The sequence below is a fragment of the Vipera berus genome, assembly GCF_964194415.1.
Source record: "Vipera berus genome assembly, chromosome: 1".
In the NCBI taxonomy this organism is placed as follows: domain Eukaryota; kingdom Metazoa; phylum Chordata; class Lepidosauria; order Squamata; family Viperidae; genus Vipera; species Vipera berus.
Window position 1 is genome coordinate 68,812,996 of NC_138202.1, and position 17,882 is coordinate 68,830,877.

Here is a 17,882-nt window from a genome sequence, read left to right on the forward strand (position 1 = left end):
ACTTGCATTTTTACGTGCTTTCGAACTGCTAGGTTGGCAGAAGCTGGGACGAGTAACAGGCGCTCACTCTGTTACGCGGCACTCGGGATTCGACCCGCCAAACTGCCGACCTTCTGATCGACAAGCTCAGCGTCCTAACCCACTGAGCCACCGCGTCCCTCATGTGCTATTACATCAGCTATAAAAGTATTATGCAGTGCATAGTTGGTTAATTTTATGTTATAGTGAGTTAGATTTACATGTTTAATTTTCCTCTAGGGAGTATCATACTGTGCTGCCATCAAGTGGTCATTTTGGGAACTACAACATATTAATCTGTTCAGTCAATCCCTTCCATTTTGTGATGTATTTCCTCCTTCTTGTTAATCTTGAATATTGTATCACTTTCTGGACACCATTACATGTGGTCTGCTCTCATGGTAGGACCATTACTGTCTTCGACCTTGAAATACTGTCCATTTCATCATCTGCCACATCCTGTTGTCTGCTGTAAACCTCCTGCATGCAATAAGATCTTCGTGGATGAGAAAAGGTATTTTGTGAGTTCAGCTATCTGATAAAGACTGTCAGCGGTGATTATATCTACTTATACAGGCCAGGCACAGGGGTCTCAGCAAGGGGATATATCACTATGCAGCAGTTGGAGTCAGACTAACCCAACTGTTGTGTACTGGGTTTCTTGCAAGTAGGAGGCGAGATGAGAGAGTTCAAACAGGAACATTGTTTTATTGGATAACAGGAACTGAACTAGAAATCAAGGCTTCTACGCAGCTACTTATACTGCTGGCTACTAGGTGGCAGCCACTAGGTTTGAAGGAACCTATTGCTGCCCTAGAGCCAACCAATGATCATCCTGGAGACTGCATGTCTGGGAAGCCAGCAACCCTTACCAGACTCCCTGATTAAGCAATCTCAAGCAGCATTCAAAGACACATGGAAACAGTTCAAGTAAATAGGCCCGATACATTACACCAACCATTAGTAACAAGAGATAAGAGTGGTATGAGAACAACGTACCAATGTTCACTATTTGGTCTTGAGTCCATTTGTGCCAAAAGTCTTCAGAACTGTGACTTATATTCCAGAAATACAGCAGATTACAGGAAAATATGCTGCTCCACATGCCTAGCCAGAAGAATTAACATAAATGATTTTTGTCTCCTTCCCCATCTCAGTAATCATTAAGTAAATCTAGGAGGCAGAATCAGTAGAATCCAATTATTTTCTCTCCTTAATTCTGTATGTGGTTTACTGATATTTTCTTAATCTACAGTACCACTACATATTTCTTCCAGCTACCGCTACGATCATCGTTGTTGTTGATGGTGGTGTTTTATCTTGGTTCTTTAGAACGGTTCTTTAGAACTCAAAAACTCACACTCTATTTTGTGGCTTTGAACCACTCATTAATATGAACGTGAAAAATTCCTGAGACCAACTTGCTTTATTTTAAGACTCAGTTAAGCAGTTGTATAATGATTATTATTAACTTTACAATCAACAATCTACTTTTTTGTATTAAGAGAACAAGTACACTATTTGAATAGAGTGCACTTGGATGGAATTATAGTACATTCAGATTTTTTTAAAAAAAATAAATTTGTTAGTTTACTATAAAGTACAAACCTGTCATTTATTACCTTGCAAATAACAGATCCGAGTCTCTGGTAGCTTTTTCATTAGATGCCCCATAAAGAATTCACTACCAAAATCTTCAGTCCGAACAAAAGCTCCATATTTTAGTATTCCCACTTCATAAGGTGTGAATTCCAACCATTCTGTAAAAAGAATTATAGCCACACAAATGAAAGCAAGATCCCTCAGTGCATTCTCTCCAGCATTAGGCAAGATCAGGCACATAACAACAGGAGGTTTTTCTCTTTACTTTTCTGTATTCTTCCTTCCCTTCTTTGTTAGTATTGTTTATTCTCTTTTAATTATAGGGTGTTTTTTTTAAAAAAAATAAGTGTTTAAATGATATGGCATGCACCAGCTTTGTTCTTAATTGATGTTATTTGTATTGGTTCAAAAATTCAATCTAAAAAGTAAGAAAAACTCAGAGCCATAGGTTGGATGTGGAGTTTGAAAAAAAACACCTGACATCAGTGACAAACCTGTTTTATTGTTTGCCAACAGTATGGGTGTGTACACACAGTCATCAGGATAGAGACATGACAGATTTCAATGTAATAACACAAATAATTGTGTGGTCTTGCATATCCATTTGGGCATATGGAAGGGACATGGCCCAGCTGCTATTTATTCAGTTAAAAATGTAAAGATTAATAACATGATGACATATTTCATTTGGTTCTAAAAATGGGATGCCCCAAATGCAAAAACAGTCTCATCACTGAGAATTTACTGAGCAATTTTGCACCAGCTGCTGTTTCTTAGCCTGGAGTTTCTTCTGGAATTTGAAATTAAATGGATTAAACTAGTACAGTTGGCTCCAGCTGAAGATTTCAGACTAGTAGACTACTGTAATCTTGTGTATTATTATAAAATTATAATATCTATGTCTAATTATCAGTATATGAATATTTATCCTACTTGTCATTGATTATTTGTTGGATTTATATATCACCAGAGCCATGGTGGCTTGTAAACAAAAATTAAAAGGTCCACAGTGTAACAGTAAAACCATAAACAAGCAATAAAATATTAAATTGAATCATTAAAATGCCCATTACCACACTGTCTTTGGATTTGATATACTATATGACATTTGCATCCAAGGGCCACGAGGTGGCTTTCAATCTGAGATTACTAATGTGCATTTCATTTTCCCTCCCTGTTTCATAAATTATCAAGAAATCTATATCTAGCTAATCAAAGATCTCTTGGCATTGCCTCTTTGAATTTGGTATTACCTTTGAAATCCATAGTGCTGTACTTCTCCTTTACATTGATGGCAGTGTAAATAGGGAAAGGATTCTGTCCCTCGTTCACTGCTTTCTGTTGATCAGAAAGTTTATGGTTGTCTTTCTGTATTTTAAAAGGAAATATAAATCCAGTTAATGAAAGAAAATAAGATATTTTTTGTAATAAAAGTATATATAACCTGTTCTGAAATTGTGTTATGTTGCAAATGTTGACATCCACATACAGTAGTGCCCAAAATTTGGGAAAAGTGTACAGTAGAAATGCCACCTTTGGTTAAGTTTCCACTAATTTTTCTTGTAATTTCTTTATAACTGTAGCCTTGTTCACTTAATAATACTAGTTTACATCGCTTTCTGGGCGACCAGTCAACTCTTTGCACCATTACTTTAATTTTATTACGTTTTACAAGCTCACTAAATGAAAGAACACAAAAAACCCAACCAACTTGATAGCGGTCACATAACACACTGACAAATGTCCTCCTCTCAGCTTCAATACATGACATCAATAACTGAATCCTACTGTGATCTGATTGGCTCATTGACAAAACAAGATGACACCTGATTGGCTCTCTAAACACTCATGCTCATTGGCTACAATCAGATGAAGGAAAGCTACCTGATATCAACCTAAGCAAGTTTTGCTTCCTTTTTCTGGTTATTTAGCTATAAATTTTCATACAATACAGTACAGATAATTGAACAAACTATGTCGCATTACATTCTTGATTAAATTATCTTTCCATTGATATATATTTTTACGGTACTACTCCTAAAAAAAGTGGTGTTATTAGCCATCAAACCTCGAAAATACACTTTTCCCAAAAGGTTTCCACAATTTTGGCCATTACTGTATCAGTTAGGTTTCCAAGAGAAGTGCCACGGGAATACCCTGCAATCTTATTCTTCAAAGCATAGGATGGGACTTCCAGGTGAGAGAAAGGTGAACCAGATGTCACTGGAGAAGGGGAGATGACAATTTGGGCTTGTGCTTCAGACAGGAGCTCTTTCAAGGAGACATCAGGACAGCAGTGAACCCATGGGTCTGAATGCTGGGAAACGGAGGAAGCTATCAAGCTCTCAACCCTGGTGGAGCAATTAAGCAATGAAGGATACTAGATTAATCTGATTCTTCTTTCTATCTATTTCTGGATTTCTAATTATGTTAAAGTTACAAGAGGTCTTTCAAGCAACAAGTTTAGAAAATTACCTGGTGTAGTTTAGAAATCTTCACTGCAATATAGAGGGGGGAAAAAGTAATTACCCACTTAAAGAATATACAACAAATAGCAAAAAGCTAAATAATAATTTAATTCAAGAAAGATATAAATGCATTAAGAGACCAGATTATTTTTGGAATATTAGGATTTTTGCTAAATTTTGAAATAAACAAATTAGTATCTTCATGGGAACGTAACTTATTTAATCTATCGGGAAAGAGATGATTGGTTTGAAATTTGAATAAATAAATAAATAATAAATAAATGGTTAAAATTATAATGAAGTAGATTTCGTTTGTACATCAGAAAATCTTCCCTAATGGTAAGAACTGTTTAGCGATGGATCAGACTGTCTGGTGGACCTTCTGTGCCTGGAAGTATTTAAAAAGAAACTGGATATCCACCTGTCAAATACTGTAATAAATCAATTCTGCACCGAACAAGGTCTGGATTTTATGTTCTCCAAGGTACTCTGCAATCCTTATAGTCTACTCTATGATTCTAGGAAAAGCAAATATTATTTATACCAGCGGTGTCAAACTCAATTTCATTGAGGGCCACATCAGCATTGCAGTTGTCCTCAGGGGGCAAGGTGGGCATGGCCTGGGTGGGCGTGGCCTACTGGGTGGGCGTGGCTAGAGTGCGTGTGGCCTACTAGGTGGGCGTGGCCAGCTCTACATTGTTCACATCAAGGGTGCCTATGGGGGCCTGGGCAGGAGTGGGACAGATCTGAGGGTCTCTAGCAGAAGGAGGGTCTCTGGGCCAGGGCCAAGGCAGTGGGGGCCGCTCCCTCACTGTTTCCAGGATGGCTTCGTGGGCCACATGAAACCACTTCGCGGGCTGGATCTGGCCCCTGGGCCTTGTGTTTGACATGTCTGATCTATACCATCCAGCTGAACATTGATCTGCTTGCAGGAGAAAAAAACATGGGCAAAGCTCCTTAGGATTCAGAGTCATACAGAATCTGCCCAAGAACCAATAGTTTAAAATCATAATATTAAAAAGGTACTCTACCTCATCATTTAACATATATTCAATAAGGAGACTCCACAGATCTATGCAGGAAGTTTTTTGTCCTTCTTGTTTCCGATCTTGCAATTGTCTTTTGTAATATTCCAAACGCTCCATGGAGAAACCATTCAGTTTGCTCTTAATTACGTGACTTTTAGCTTCATGAATTTGCTCATCTAGATTCTTTCTTGACCAGTGTGCATCTTTGTACAACTTTGCCATGGTCCTAGGAAAAAGAATACAAGAATATAAACAAAATCTGGTTGGATTAAATATCACATATCCTTCCTTTAAGTTACCCACTAAAGCAATAGCTCCCCTGTTATACTATAATTATATTACAAAGAAAGAAATCCATGTTAGATTCAGCCAGCAGAGCCAGTGTAGTCAGGAATTATTGGAATTGTAGTCCAACATATACTGTAGGTGGTCCTTCACTAATAATAATAATAATAATAATAATAATAATAATAATAATAATAATAATAATAACAACAACAACAACAACAACAACATAATCATCATCATCATCATCATCATCATCATCATCATCATTATGTTTAATGATTTTTCAAAGTCATGACAGTCCTGAAAAAAGTTACTTATATGACCAATCCACACATGACCATTGCAGCATTCCCCGTTCCCCCCCCCTTCAGGTCACTTGATCAGAATTTGAATGCTTGGCACTCAATACTGGCATGTATTTATGATGGTGGCAACATCCCAGAGTCACTTGATCACTATTTGCAACTTTCCCAGGGTGCTTTTGGCAAGCAAACTCAATGGGGACGCCAAATTCACTTAATAACAGCATCAAAAAGGTCAAAAAATTGGGTGAGGCTCACTTAACAAACATATCACTTAGCGATGGAAGTTCTGTTGTAAGTTCAGGACTACCTGAGGTATTTATCAACATGGAACTTCTATTTAATTCTTACAATTAATTGCAGGCAGTAATTAAATCAAAAAAGGATTTTTCTCAATATACATTTCAATCTCCCCAAATCCCCTTGCCACATTATACCTTTTAGACCTCAAGTGGATTTCTCTTTTTAATGCAAATAAAATTAAACCAAAAGCAGGTTCTTTAAAAATAAAAGCAGCAAGTCACAGACTTATTTCTCAAGTAGGTCAGTAATTTCATGCCCTATCCAAGTAATTAAAGAGCACAGACACTGAGCAAATTGTATTTTTCTAGCATCAAATATGCCTTAATGCCCTTACCAGGTTGTGCCAGACAATCCAGTCAGGTATGTAGCACAGTCTAGGAGATTGAGCTTCTGAAGACCTCTAAGACTTCCAAAGCATGCAGTCAGTGACCGCATACTGCCCCCTGTTGTCATGATGGCAACTACCGGGACCTCAAAAAATAAACAAGCAAGTAACTCTCAGTTTTGAAAAGAGACAACGAAATTCAGGATTTAGAATAGGGCTTCTTCTGTACCTTCCCATGTTTCCCTTTACAAATACTCTTTGCTGCTGCTACTGTCTGGAGGTGGGAGGAGAGGATGTTGTGTCCATTAAATAAGACACTCCAGGGGACTCCATATGGGCATCATTTTACCATTTATGCAATGATGTGTGTGTGTGTGTGTGTGTGTGTGTGTGTGTGTGTGTACACACACATACATATACACAAAATATGAAACATTATGGCAACAACGGTGCTTTTTTCATGAGGCAGCTGGACTTTCTTGTTTTTCTTTGAAGATGTTTTGCTTCTCATCCAAGAAGCTTCTTCAGCTCTGACTGGATGATGGGGAATGGCATGATTTATACTCCTTGCAGATATCTTGAAGAAATGTCTTCAAAGAAAAACAAGAAAGTCCAGTTGCCTAGTGAAAAAAAGGACCTTTGGGACAATCATGACCTGGATGACTGAGAATCTCCATAGACATTCTAGCAGCAGTATTTATAGTATTCTAAATCAGTTTATTAATTGATTTTCCTTGTTTATTTTTGGCATTCTTATTGACCCAGAAAAAGAGCTGATTAAATCAAGCGATGATTGAATCTTTTCCTTTAAGCTATAAGTGTTATAATTAAGTTTGCATAGTGCAGATTAGTTTTTGTGTGTTTGCTGATTTGTTTGTATAATTTAAAACAAGTACAGTATTTCATTCTTATGTTTGCTTGTGAGTTTAAAGCAGGGGTGTCAAACTCACAATGTCATGTGATGTGTCGCGATGTATCGCGGCTTTTTTTCCATTGCCGGCCATGGGGTGGGCACAGTTTTGGCATGACGCATCCGGCCCACGGGCCGGCAGTTTGACACCCCTGGTTTAAAGGATTTCCTTTCTATTATTGCTTGTCGGTTTTTCCCCCTCCCCTCTCCTGAGTTTCTGTCAGCTATTAGCAACTCAATATGTGATTTTTTACACTATATTTGTAATACAATTTGTACAAATTTATAGATCCTTCCCATAATATGTATACATATAGATACTTATGTAGGCCTTGGCGTATTCGGGTCTTTTCCCATGTAAGCCAACCACCCAGGATGTTGCAACACAGAACTCAGGATATCACTACACTAGAGCTCAGGATGTCATCACACAGCCCATTATCCAGGTCGTTACAACACAAGACTAATGGGTACACAGCCAACACCTCAGCCACACAGGATGTTACAAAACAGCCGACTAATCCACAAACAATAACCCCATCGACCAATCAACATGTAACAACACAGCCAACCAACCCACTTACAGCAACAAAGCCAGCACCCCATACCCACCCACCAATATTTATAGAGAGACGGCAGCTCTGATCACGCTTTGCTCACACAAGCACGAAGCCGAAGACACAAGCCTGAAGATGATGAGTGGGACCTCGTCGAAACATTGCCAAGACACCCTCAATCTTACATGGGAAAAGACCCGAATATGCCAAGACCTACATACCTGTACCTGTGAAAATTTATGAAAACATAGATACATATACATATAGATATGTATACATATATACAGACATTTGTTTAAATTACTAACAAAGAATTTAGGGAGGCTGATATGCATTTCGGACTCATTAGTCCTCATCAGTCAGTCATACCCTTCTGAGATTCGAACATATACAGACATATATGTACATACATACATAAATACCAACAGACAAACATACTGTATATCTTTATGAAGGCAGTTGTCTTAAATTCAGACTCCTCTTCCTTTTGGGAAAACATGATAGCACCCAACAATTTCTTAATAACTTATTGGATCCATTCCTTTACTGGTTTATTGAAATAGTAGCTGCATAAGCAATCTCAGAGTTTTCCCAGCTCACCCCAAAGACTTGACAGGCAATTTCTGTGAGGGGTGACATGATAGCAGTGTTCCAATATCTCAGGGGCTGCCACAAAGAAGAGGGAGTCAAGCTATTCTCCAAAGTACCTGAAAGCAGGACAAGAAGCAATGGATGGAAACTAGTCAAGGAGAGAAGCAACCTAGAACTAAGGAGAAACTTCCTGACAGTTAGAACAATTAACCAGTGGAACAACCTGCCTCCAGAGGTGGTGAATGCTCCAACACTGGAGGTTTTTAAGAAGAGACTGGACAGCCATTTGCCTGAAATGGTATAGGGTTTCCTGCCTGAGCAGTGGGTTGGACTAGAAGACCTCCAAGGTCCCTTCCAACATTATTATTAATGTTATTATTATTATTATTATTATTATTATTATTATTATTATTATTATTATTATTATTATTATTATTATTATTATTATTATCCAGTTATTTGATTATATTACAAAAAATATCTCTCTTCTGCAATGTCTTATCTACAGTGTTTGTGACATATTCATATAAATACTATTCTATACTACTGTATTCTATACTACTGTAGTATAATGTAATTTATAGTTTGTTATGCAAACATATATAATTATATGTTTATTATATCTTTACAAATTATAAAATTATTTACATTATATATGATTTATATTACATTATATAGTATACACTACACTATAGCAATATAATGCACTAAAGTTTATTTCTTTATTTATATATCACATTTATATTCTGCCATTTCAGGATGACTCGTCAGCTGTAGTAAAATGTAATTCTATTCTTTTAACTACTGGATGGGAAGATGTGTGAAAAGGGCACATGGTATTAACTCATGACTTATATTATGTTAAGATGTGTCCTACTGAATTATATTTGCATATCAGAAATGTTTGCATTATTAATATATCAAAAACAGAGAAGCTAATATACAATAGTGGGACAAGTCAACACTATTACGTAGGGCATATACAACCAAAATGAAGCTATTAAAACTTTGGCTAGCAGCCATCTAAAAGGTTTGTAGAATTACCTGGCTGATTAATATCTTTAGTATAAAATATTTGCTTATGATAAATAGGTTAGGAATGTGAACTATTCAGAGGTGCTAAACGTGTCTGTAATTTACAGTTTAAATATGTAAAAGTATCTCATTTTAAGAAAGAAGCAGCAGGTTCAGCATATAATAATGCAGCATAAATAACATTCATAATTCAGCATAACTAACACAATTCAGCATAACTAACATATCCAAACAAAAATAGCCTTGCAACCAAAAAAGTATGCCTTTAAATTTAGTCCTAGTTATTAAAAATGGATCTTTCCACATAGACTAACTATTTATGAAAAATTTATGTAACTATGGAATTAAACTTTTGGCATCCATCATTTTTAATAAGTCTCTTTGAGTTCTACAGGGAAGTTTCCTTAAACAATGATGGCAAATGAGAAACACAAGCCTATTGAAAAATTACCCACACTAACTAAATGCTCCACTACCAAAGTAACTACGAAATACTTCATCAAAATGTATCTGACACTCAATCCTCTACAGCACAACCAACACAAGCTATGAAAAAGAATAACACTGCCATATATCAAAACATCTCAGAAACAACTAACAGATGCATCACTGTAGCATACAAATTAACTAAATCCCTCCAAAGGATCTTAAGTAAACCAAGAGTCTGAGCACCAGCTAGCAGTGAGAAGACATGATGAAAATTCCTTATTTCACAACATATGGACAGACCTAACCATAGATTCAACTAGGAAACTGTGAGCATCCTAGATCAAGCTAAATCCAGAAAAAGCTAGGGAAGTCCTGGCAGCTTGGCATTCATCAACAGATAAGCAGGTAAACAACATTTACACACCGGCTCCATGGGGTCGCGATGGGTCGGACATGACTTCACAACTAACAACAACAACAACAAAAGTAACTATAAAACAGTTAAAAAGGAAACAAAAAGAATGGAACACTCCTCACTAGCAATCAACAATTGCATAAGCAGGGATTGGTACTAGGATTAACTCCAGATGATCAGTCAAGTAGTAAACAACGGTCTAATCAAGGAACTACCAAAATGGAAACAACAACCCCACCAATCTACAAATGCTTCTTATCTGGGTAATGAAACATCTTCAAGAAAAGAAGCAAGCTTAGAGAGTTCCAAGGACTCCACAGTTAATCTCTGAGTTACACATATTCTCTTCTATTGGTATCTAATTACATTGTAATTCTAATAGTACTGACTTTTCAACACTGGATTGTTTCCAGGGCACAAGGTGGCAGTAAGCTGTGGACAGAGAGTTAAGGATGTACTCTGTGTCTCCTCTTTGTCTATCACTGTGCCTGCTGTTTGTGTATAAGAATGCTATTTGTGGTCATTTCCATCTGTCTTCTTTCTCATATGCATATAGAGCATATGGTCCTTTGACTCACTTCCTAGTAGGATCATGGGTGTCAAACTCGCCGAGTCACGTGACGTGTCGCAATGTATCATGATTTTTTTCGCATTGCCAGAGCTGGGGTGGGCACAGCCTCCGCATGATGCAACCGGCCTGCAGGCCAGCAGTTCGACACCCCTGGGCTAGATAGTAATCTTTGCTTATCCATATTATATATTTGCTGTAAATAAATCTTTCTATTACAGTTATAAAGCCTGCTTCGTTAATCCTTGTACAGACAGGATTTCCATTCATAGGAACCCTCGCCTGTAAATACGCAGCCCTTTAACCTCAACTAGGATATTTGGTTTAAATATCTGATGTGGTATGGCATTATTACAATTATAATTATAATATAATTGTTAGAGATACCAGATTTGAAATTAGAATTAAGACAGACTAAAAGAGGTAGGAAAAGAAATTGGGAGCTTTCGCTTCCCATTCAGCTAAGCTAATTTTCAAGTTATTCTCAAACCTTAAATTATTGTCAATCTTAACTTTAGTTTGTTAAAAATGTTTTCTTTATAAGCCACAATGTGGTTTATTTAGTTAAATTAACTGCAGGCAAGATTCATTGTGCTTTGCTTAATAAATTAACTACAACAAGTTTCAAAATGAACCTCAGTTTCGATTAATCCAACATGGTGACATCAGCTAGAATTGGCTGCCTTCAATTCTAACATCATAGAATTCAAGGCAGCCACTTCTGCCATCAGGTTTGATCTCTTATACAGTGTAGAAATCCAGATTAATGTTTTCCCCACAAATGGCTGTGTAATCTCCAGTTAAGCATCCAATGAGAGGGAATTCACCATCTCAACCAACTAGTTCTTTCATTTAATTTATTTGGTTGACCATTTCCTAACGGTCAGTCAAATGTTTCACCTTCTAGAATTAAGGAATATTGTTTCTAACTTCCTTTCAGATATTTGGTGAGTGCTTGCCCACAAGTGGCAATTCTTATTACTGCATGAGCAGCTGAAGAAATGGAGACACACAAGACAATGAGAGATTAGATTAATCCTCATCATGATGTCTGTATGTGGTCAATTGGAATCCTTCAGGAATAACTGACATTCTGAATCATACACACCTCATGGTCCTGCAAGTCCTTTTCTAGCCTGAGAACCTTCTTCAAGGCACCAGTGACAATGTTCTTTCTTTTGTGTAAGAAATCTTGCTCTTGTGAACAAAGGTCATATCCCAAGCGGAGGTCAGGATTGGTCTTACTGAATTAAATACAGAAATAAATAAATGTCGGCAGACCTGTTCCATCTTCATATTTGGAACCTTCTTCATTACTTGAAAATGCTAATGATCAAGGAAATCTTGAGTGACAGCTTGTTTTTTTCAATAATCCTATAGTGACTACTTAATAAATATGACATGAGAAGAACAAGTTATAAAGTAATTTGTTTTTAAATGGCAAATGACAATATTTATACAATGTTTTTCCATAGTATTTATTTTGTTTATCATGTGTACAAAACAGAATGCCACTACCTACATCATCTCTTTTGCTATTAAAAGTGACTTTGGAATTCATGCCACAACCCTACATACATATCACATGTACATGTAATTACAACAAAAAAAAATAATTGGCCTTAAATAATGCAAACACTGCTAATTCTTTTAGGAACAAGTCCCCAAACAAAGGTTGGGGAAATTAAACAGAATAGAACAGAAATAAACAGAATTGTTAAAATTGTAGCCATTACCATCCAAGAGAGGATGGATGTCTTACCAGTCTTCTGTCTTCACATGCAAAGCAAATTTCTTATTCTGAAAATTCAGAATACAAATATAGGTTTCTTTACATTATTAACATCTAGCTCTAATAGATAGCTCTAATTGGGGTCCCAGTTTGTTTTGCTTTGATTATTGTTTTTCAATACTGTTTCATTTTGTTGCCTGTCTTACTCTGTACACCGCCCCGAGTCCCTCGGGAGAGGGGCGGTTTATAAAAACAAATAAATAAATAAATAAATAAATAAATCTTTCATTCCAGGAATCATCTGTAATTTATGGCACACATATAAAAAAAGTAGCTGTATACAATTCACTTGCTGGGCCAGAACCCTAGACATAAATTGGTTACCGGATAGTTGATATTATTCTGAACGGTATATATAATCACAAGTACTTAAGCTTGTGAATTAAGAATTCATTTTTGAGACCATGTGAATATTTCATGGATATTTTAAGTAGTTCGTCAACACGTTTTTCAGCAGGATATAGGCTGTCAACCAAATACAATTTGTAGTCAACTTAAAACAAGTTTGATGTGTTGATTAAGGCATCAAGCTAGAAACCAGGAGACTGTGACTTCTAGTCCAGTGTTAGGCATAAAGCCAGCTGGGTGACCTTGGGATAATCACTCTCCATCATCCCTTAGAAAAAGACAATGGTAAAACCACTTTCTAAGAAACCATGCCAAGAAAACTACAAAACTTGACCAGGCAGTCACTAGGAGTCCAGACTGACATGAAGATATACAGACACAGACACATACCACAATCAAAACAACGATGCAGTTTTTAATGAAAAATGAATTGCATTTACATCCATCTGCATATTACAACATTTCTCAAAATCTTGAAGAAGAATTTTTAGTTTAAGAGTTTTTAAGTTTAATTTTACATTTGAAGCATAGGTTGGTGAGAGCAATTGCTGTTTATTACTTTTATCATAATTGGTAATTAACGCAATGATGGTTCTAACTTGAGTGTTGTTTTCTGAGACAAATCAATAAAATTTGTTGGATGCAAAGAACCTGGAATTCAAGTTCAGAATGCAATTGATTATATTAAGATGGTATGTTGATCTTTCCACTGCTATGTCTGAGGTCTGTAGGATTCAACAGAAGAAACAGAGAAGTACAGAGGACTGCAGTCAAAAGAGCAAAATATTTCCTCTGCATGAATAGAAACACAGTCCATTCATCAAAGCAGCAACATCTTCTGTTTAAATCCTATGGTTCTGCATTCTGTTGCTTTACTTAACTAATATATTATTACATGATTCTAAGCATGCAATTCATTGAACATATCAAGAACCTTTGGTAAAAATGCATACCTACAGTACATTGTTCTTTTTGGAACCTTTATATTGCAAAAATAGATTTTAAAATACAAATGATAGAAATTGGTGCAGACCTTCTATTCCAGACTATTTTCATAAATATTTGAGATTTTTTCCCCATGCAGATCATACCCCAGATTGTGGGAGAAGTCAGTTTAAAACATGGAAGCAGTTTAAACCAATATTCAGCAAAATTCTACTCTTACCTCAGCTAATACTATTTTCTTGGTCTGAGGAATTGCATTTACTTCCACTTTTATAGATTTTTCTTCTTTATTATAAGAACATGGCTCCTGGAAAGATAATTACACTTGTGTACCCAAAAGAGTAGAAAGTAGGACGATATGCAATCAATCAATACCCAGATAGGCAGAGATTAACACCAAGATTACTATTAGACCACCAATCAAGCATTATAGCCCAGTCAAAGAACTACCAACTCAGTCAAATAAATAGTAAACTATAGTCTAATCAAGTAACCATCAAGACCACTCTCATCATCACTGACAGGGCAAGTCACAAGGATATAAACCAAGAACAAAATCCCACTCCCTTCTAACACTGGTTAATGTTACCTAGCTGAGTAATGAATTGTCTGCAAGAAAACAATCAAGCTCAGAGATCCAATCTGGGTTGGTCACCAGGACCAGAGGTTTTTGTCTTCTGAGCTTTTGGACTTGTGGTGGAGCCCCCATCCTCAGGGAACGTCTCTGTAGCAGGGAGATGGGCTCCGACACAAGTCTGAAAGCTTGGAAGACAAAAACCTCTGGTTCCAGTGATTGACACAGATTGGATCCCGCAACATTATCCTGGGACATGTATATTCACCCTCATTCACCATCTCAGAGAGTCCTAAAGATCCCCTGGTTGAACCTTGAGCTACAAATATTCTCTTCTATCTCTGTGCAATTTGTGCCATTCTTCAGTATAAATTTGTTCAAAACTGATACAATAAGAACAGAGCCTTCAATAAGAAAATAACATTTGATAATAAACTCACAAATAAATAATCTAGATCCTTCTTTGGTAATCTAATATCCAATGTTGGGTGTTTATATTTAATATAGTGAAATGTAGATTTCATACAGAAGTCAAAACCCAAACTAAATTCCTTATGTTCTTCATGAGATCCTTTTGCAATAAGATATAGTCTTTTTTCTATAAAAGAAAAGGAAAAGAGTGTTTACAAAAGCAATTGCATATGTTTTTAATGCCACTTTTTAAAAAACAAAATGGGTCTACAATGAAAGAATCCATCTAGAATGCATTTCAGTAATCCAGGCAGAAGATGCCACAATGGAGCAGTAGATGCTGATAAAATGACTAATTTAAGACTATCACGTGGTAGGCAAGATTATGCCACATTAAAGGAAGATTATCCTTAATTTAAAAGTAAGTAAGTGAGAGGGAGAGGGAGAGGGAGAGGGAGAGGGAGAGGGAGAGGGAGAGAGAGAGAGAGAGAAAGAAAGAAAGAAAGAAAGAAAGAAAGAAAGAAAGAAAGAAAGAAAGAAAGAAAGAAAGAAAGAAAGAAAGAAAGAAAGAAAGAAAGAAAGAAAGAATATTTAAAGTGCAAATTTCCCCATGTGGCTAATATAAACTGCCAACTCTAGCTAAAACTAATGCTGGAAATTTACTGTCCATCCAAAGTGTATGAATGAGGCCCACTTGTATAGCTATTGTATGTGCATATAGATAGCTATACGTGTCAGAAACCACAACCCAACAAATTAGTTGAATGAACAAAATAAAACATCCAGTTTATAAAATCAGCTTATCTCCATATTTATATACCAACCAATCTCTCACATGGAAAAACTGAAATACACTTATGTCAACACCTACCCTTCCATATTCCCTGTGGAAAGAGGAAACAAAAAGAAGAAACAAAAGTGTTAGCAGTGCTGGACAGGAAAGGCCAAAGAAGGGAGAGAAGAAAGCTCAAGGCTCAAGATATGCCAGTGGGAGTTGCTAATTAACTAAGAGTGCAGGAAATATACAAGTTCTGTTTAGACCTTACCCAAAAACATAGGATGCACCAAGTTTTTGAGTTAGGTCTAAACAGAACTTCTATATTTCCAAGGAAGGAAGCAAGCAACCTTTCCAAACTAAGCTATCCATACTTTTCAGCAGACAGCTGTACAGTTCTTGGGACTTCCTGCTCATCCATTTATTCTCAACCTGGTCTTTTATTCTTCTCAGCAGAACTAAGAGCACCACCAGTCCCAATTCACAAGTAGTAGGAAGGGAAAATAGAAGGGAAAATCCAGCTCCATGTTCTCATAGAATAACTACAGTATACAATGTTGCCTGGTACTTCACTGATTTCAAATGACAATATTCCTTTATTAGAAATATCTTTTTCACACAGCTTGAGTAGAACTGAAATAGGTTAAAGAGATAATTCCTGATGAATCTCATTTATCTGTTAGATTTACTGGCCACCCAACTCCAGAGCAATTCAGTTTACATTTTAAAAGAGCAGATCAGTGTTTCTTAAACTTTTTTCCTCTCAAGAATCCTTCCCACTTAAAAAAAACAACAATAGAGGACCCCAAGAGACCTTTTGTTTGTATGAGTTATATTTATTCTTAAGTACCATATCAAAAATTAAAACTGACACATTTGATGATGCTGCCACTTCCCACTTGCTTAGGGATTTTAATATTGTGTAGGCTGACAAAATTTTGAGGATCTCCGAGGGTCCTGGAGCATATTTTAAGAGACATTGGAGTAGATAAATAATGACAAACAGAATACATCAAATAGCTGCTTAGTGTCGCCTTAGTGAGATGGGCGACATAGAAGTTTAATAAAATAAATAAATAAATAAATGTCTGTATAGGAGAAACTCCACATAGTACCAGAAATGTCAGGGACTTGGCAGCCACCCTACCCCAAGAACTGGAAGAACAGCCAGTTGTTTTTTTAAATTTCTGGAATACCATCAGGGTGGGAGCCACACCCTGCATGATTACAGATGTTACACCTTCTGTGAGTTTACAGAAAAAGTAATATTACTTGAGTTTAGCGCCTTTTTCTTCTCCACCTCAACCTCCAAGCAGGAAACTTGTCGAGACTAAAAAAACACAAGAAAATATTAGAGGACTCTTAAGTTTGAAATTAAAGTGTAAAATTCCTGCTATTGTTTTTCCATCTGAATGACAGGATGGTATGCCAACCAGTATGGTTTATGGGGTGGATGAATTGCTATAATCAGTGGTGGGATTCAGCCGGTTCGCACCACTTCAGCAGAACTAGTAGCTAATTTTTTGTTGCCCAGACCCAGAATGGACTTCTGGAAGCGGCATCCACACAGAGAACCGGTCATTCACATATTTGAATCCCACCATTGGCTATAATCCTATAGCAATTCCTACAAGTGTTGAAAACAATAGTGAAAACAGTGGCTTTATCATTCCTATAACATGATATGGCTGAGAGCAACTACTGAAATGTAAATATTTTGTCAATATATTTAAAGACAAGTGACAAACATTATGTATGTATGTATGTATGTATGTATGTATGTATGTATGTATTTAACATATCATATATAAAATATATAAAATCTGTACAAGGAATATAACTATTAAATCAGTGGGATAGTTTAATAAATATAAAAATATTTTATTTTTAATGTTTTATTTATTACTATTACTATATATTCATAATATATGATATATAAAATATAAGTATATTGACACATGTAAAATATTCTTATTTTATATATTGCTTGCACTATAGAAAATAGCCCTAGAAATAGTAAAAAAGCAGTTTTTACAACATATTTATTATAATAAAGAGACGGAATATCTATATATTGATAACTTTATAGTAAAAAAACAAATAGGATACAATTGGAAAAAAAGTATCAGTTTTTTTTCTTTTTGTATGGAAAGCAAATAGTGCTGGAATTTCAAACACTTCAAATTCTACCGATAGCT

At 36.2% G+C, this 17,882-nt stretch overlaps 1 protein-coding gene across 1 annotated transcript in view; it reads right to left on the reverse strand.

The window, feature by feature from the left end:
* LOC308666700 (cytosolic phospholipase A2 epsilon-like) overlaps positions 1 to 17,882 on the reverse strand; it is a gene marked incomplete at both ends in the record, with an annotated part of 41,655 nt that overhangs the window by 15,362 nt on the left and 8,411 nt on the right. The window contains 10 exons of the mRNA XM_081325596.1: positions 1,018 to 1,125; positions 1,641 to 1,778; positions 2,874 to 2,988; positions 5,120 to 5,342; positions 6,344 to 6,480; positions 11,948 to 12,083; positions 12,602 to 12,639; positions 14,145 to 14,231; positions 14,939 to 15,096; positions 16,957 to 17,014. Coding sequence (XP_081181722.1) covers positions 1,018 to 1,125; positions 1,641 to 1,778; positions 2,874 to 2,988; positions 5,120 to 5,342; positions 6,344 to 6,480; positions 11,948 to 12,083; positions 12,602 to 12,639; positions 14,145 to 14,231; positions 14,939 to 15,096; positions 16,957 to 17,014 — 1,198 coding nt within the window. The remainder of the gene's footprint in view (positions 1 to 1,017; positions 1,126 to 1,640; positions 1,779 to 2,873; positions 2,989 to 5,119; positions 5,343 to 6,343; positions 6,481 to 11,947; positions 12,084 to 12,601; positions 12,640 to 14,144; positions 14,232 to 14,938; positions 15,097 to 16,956; positions 17,015 to 17,882) is intronic.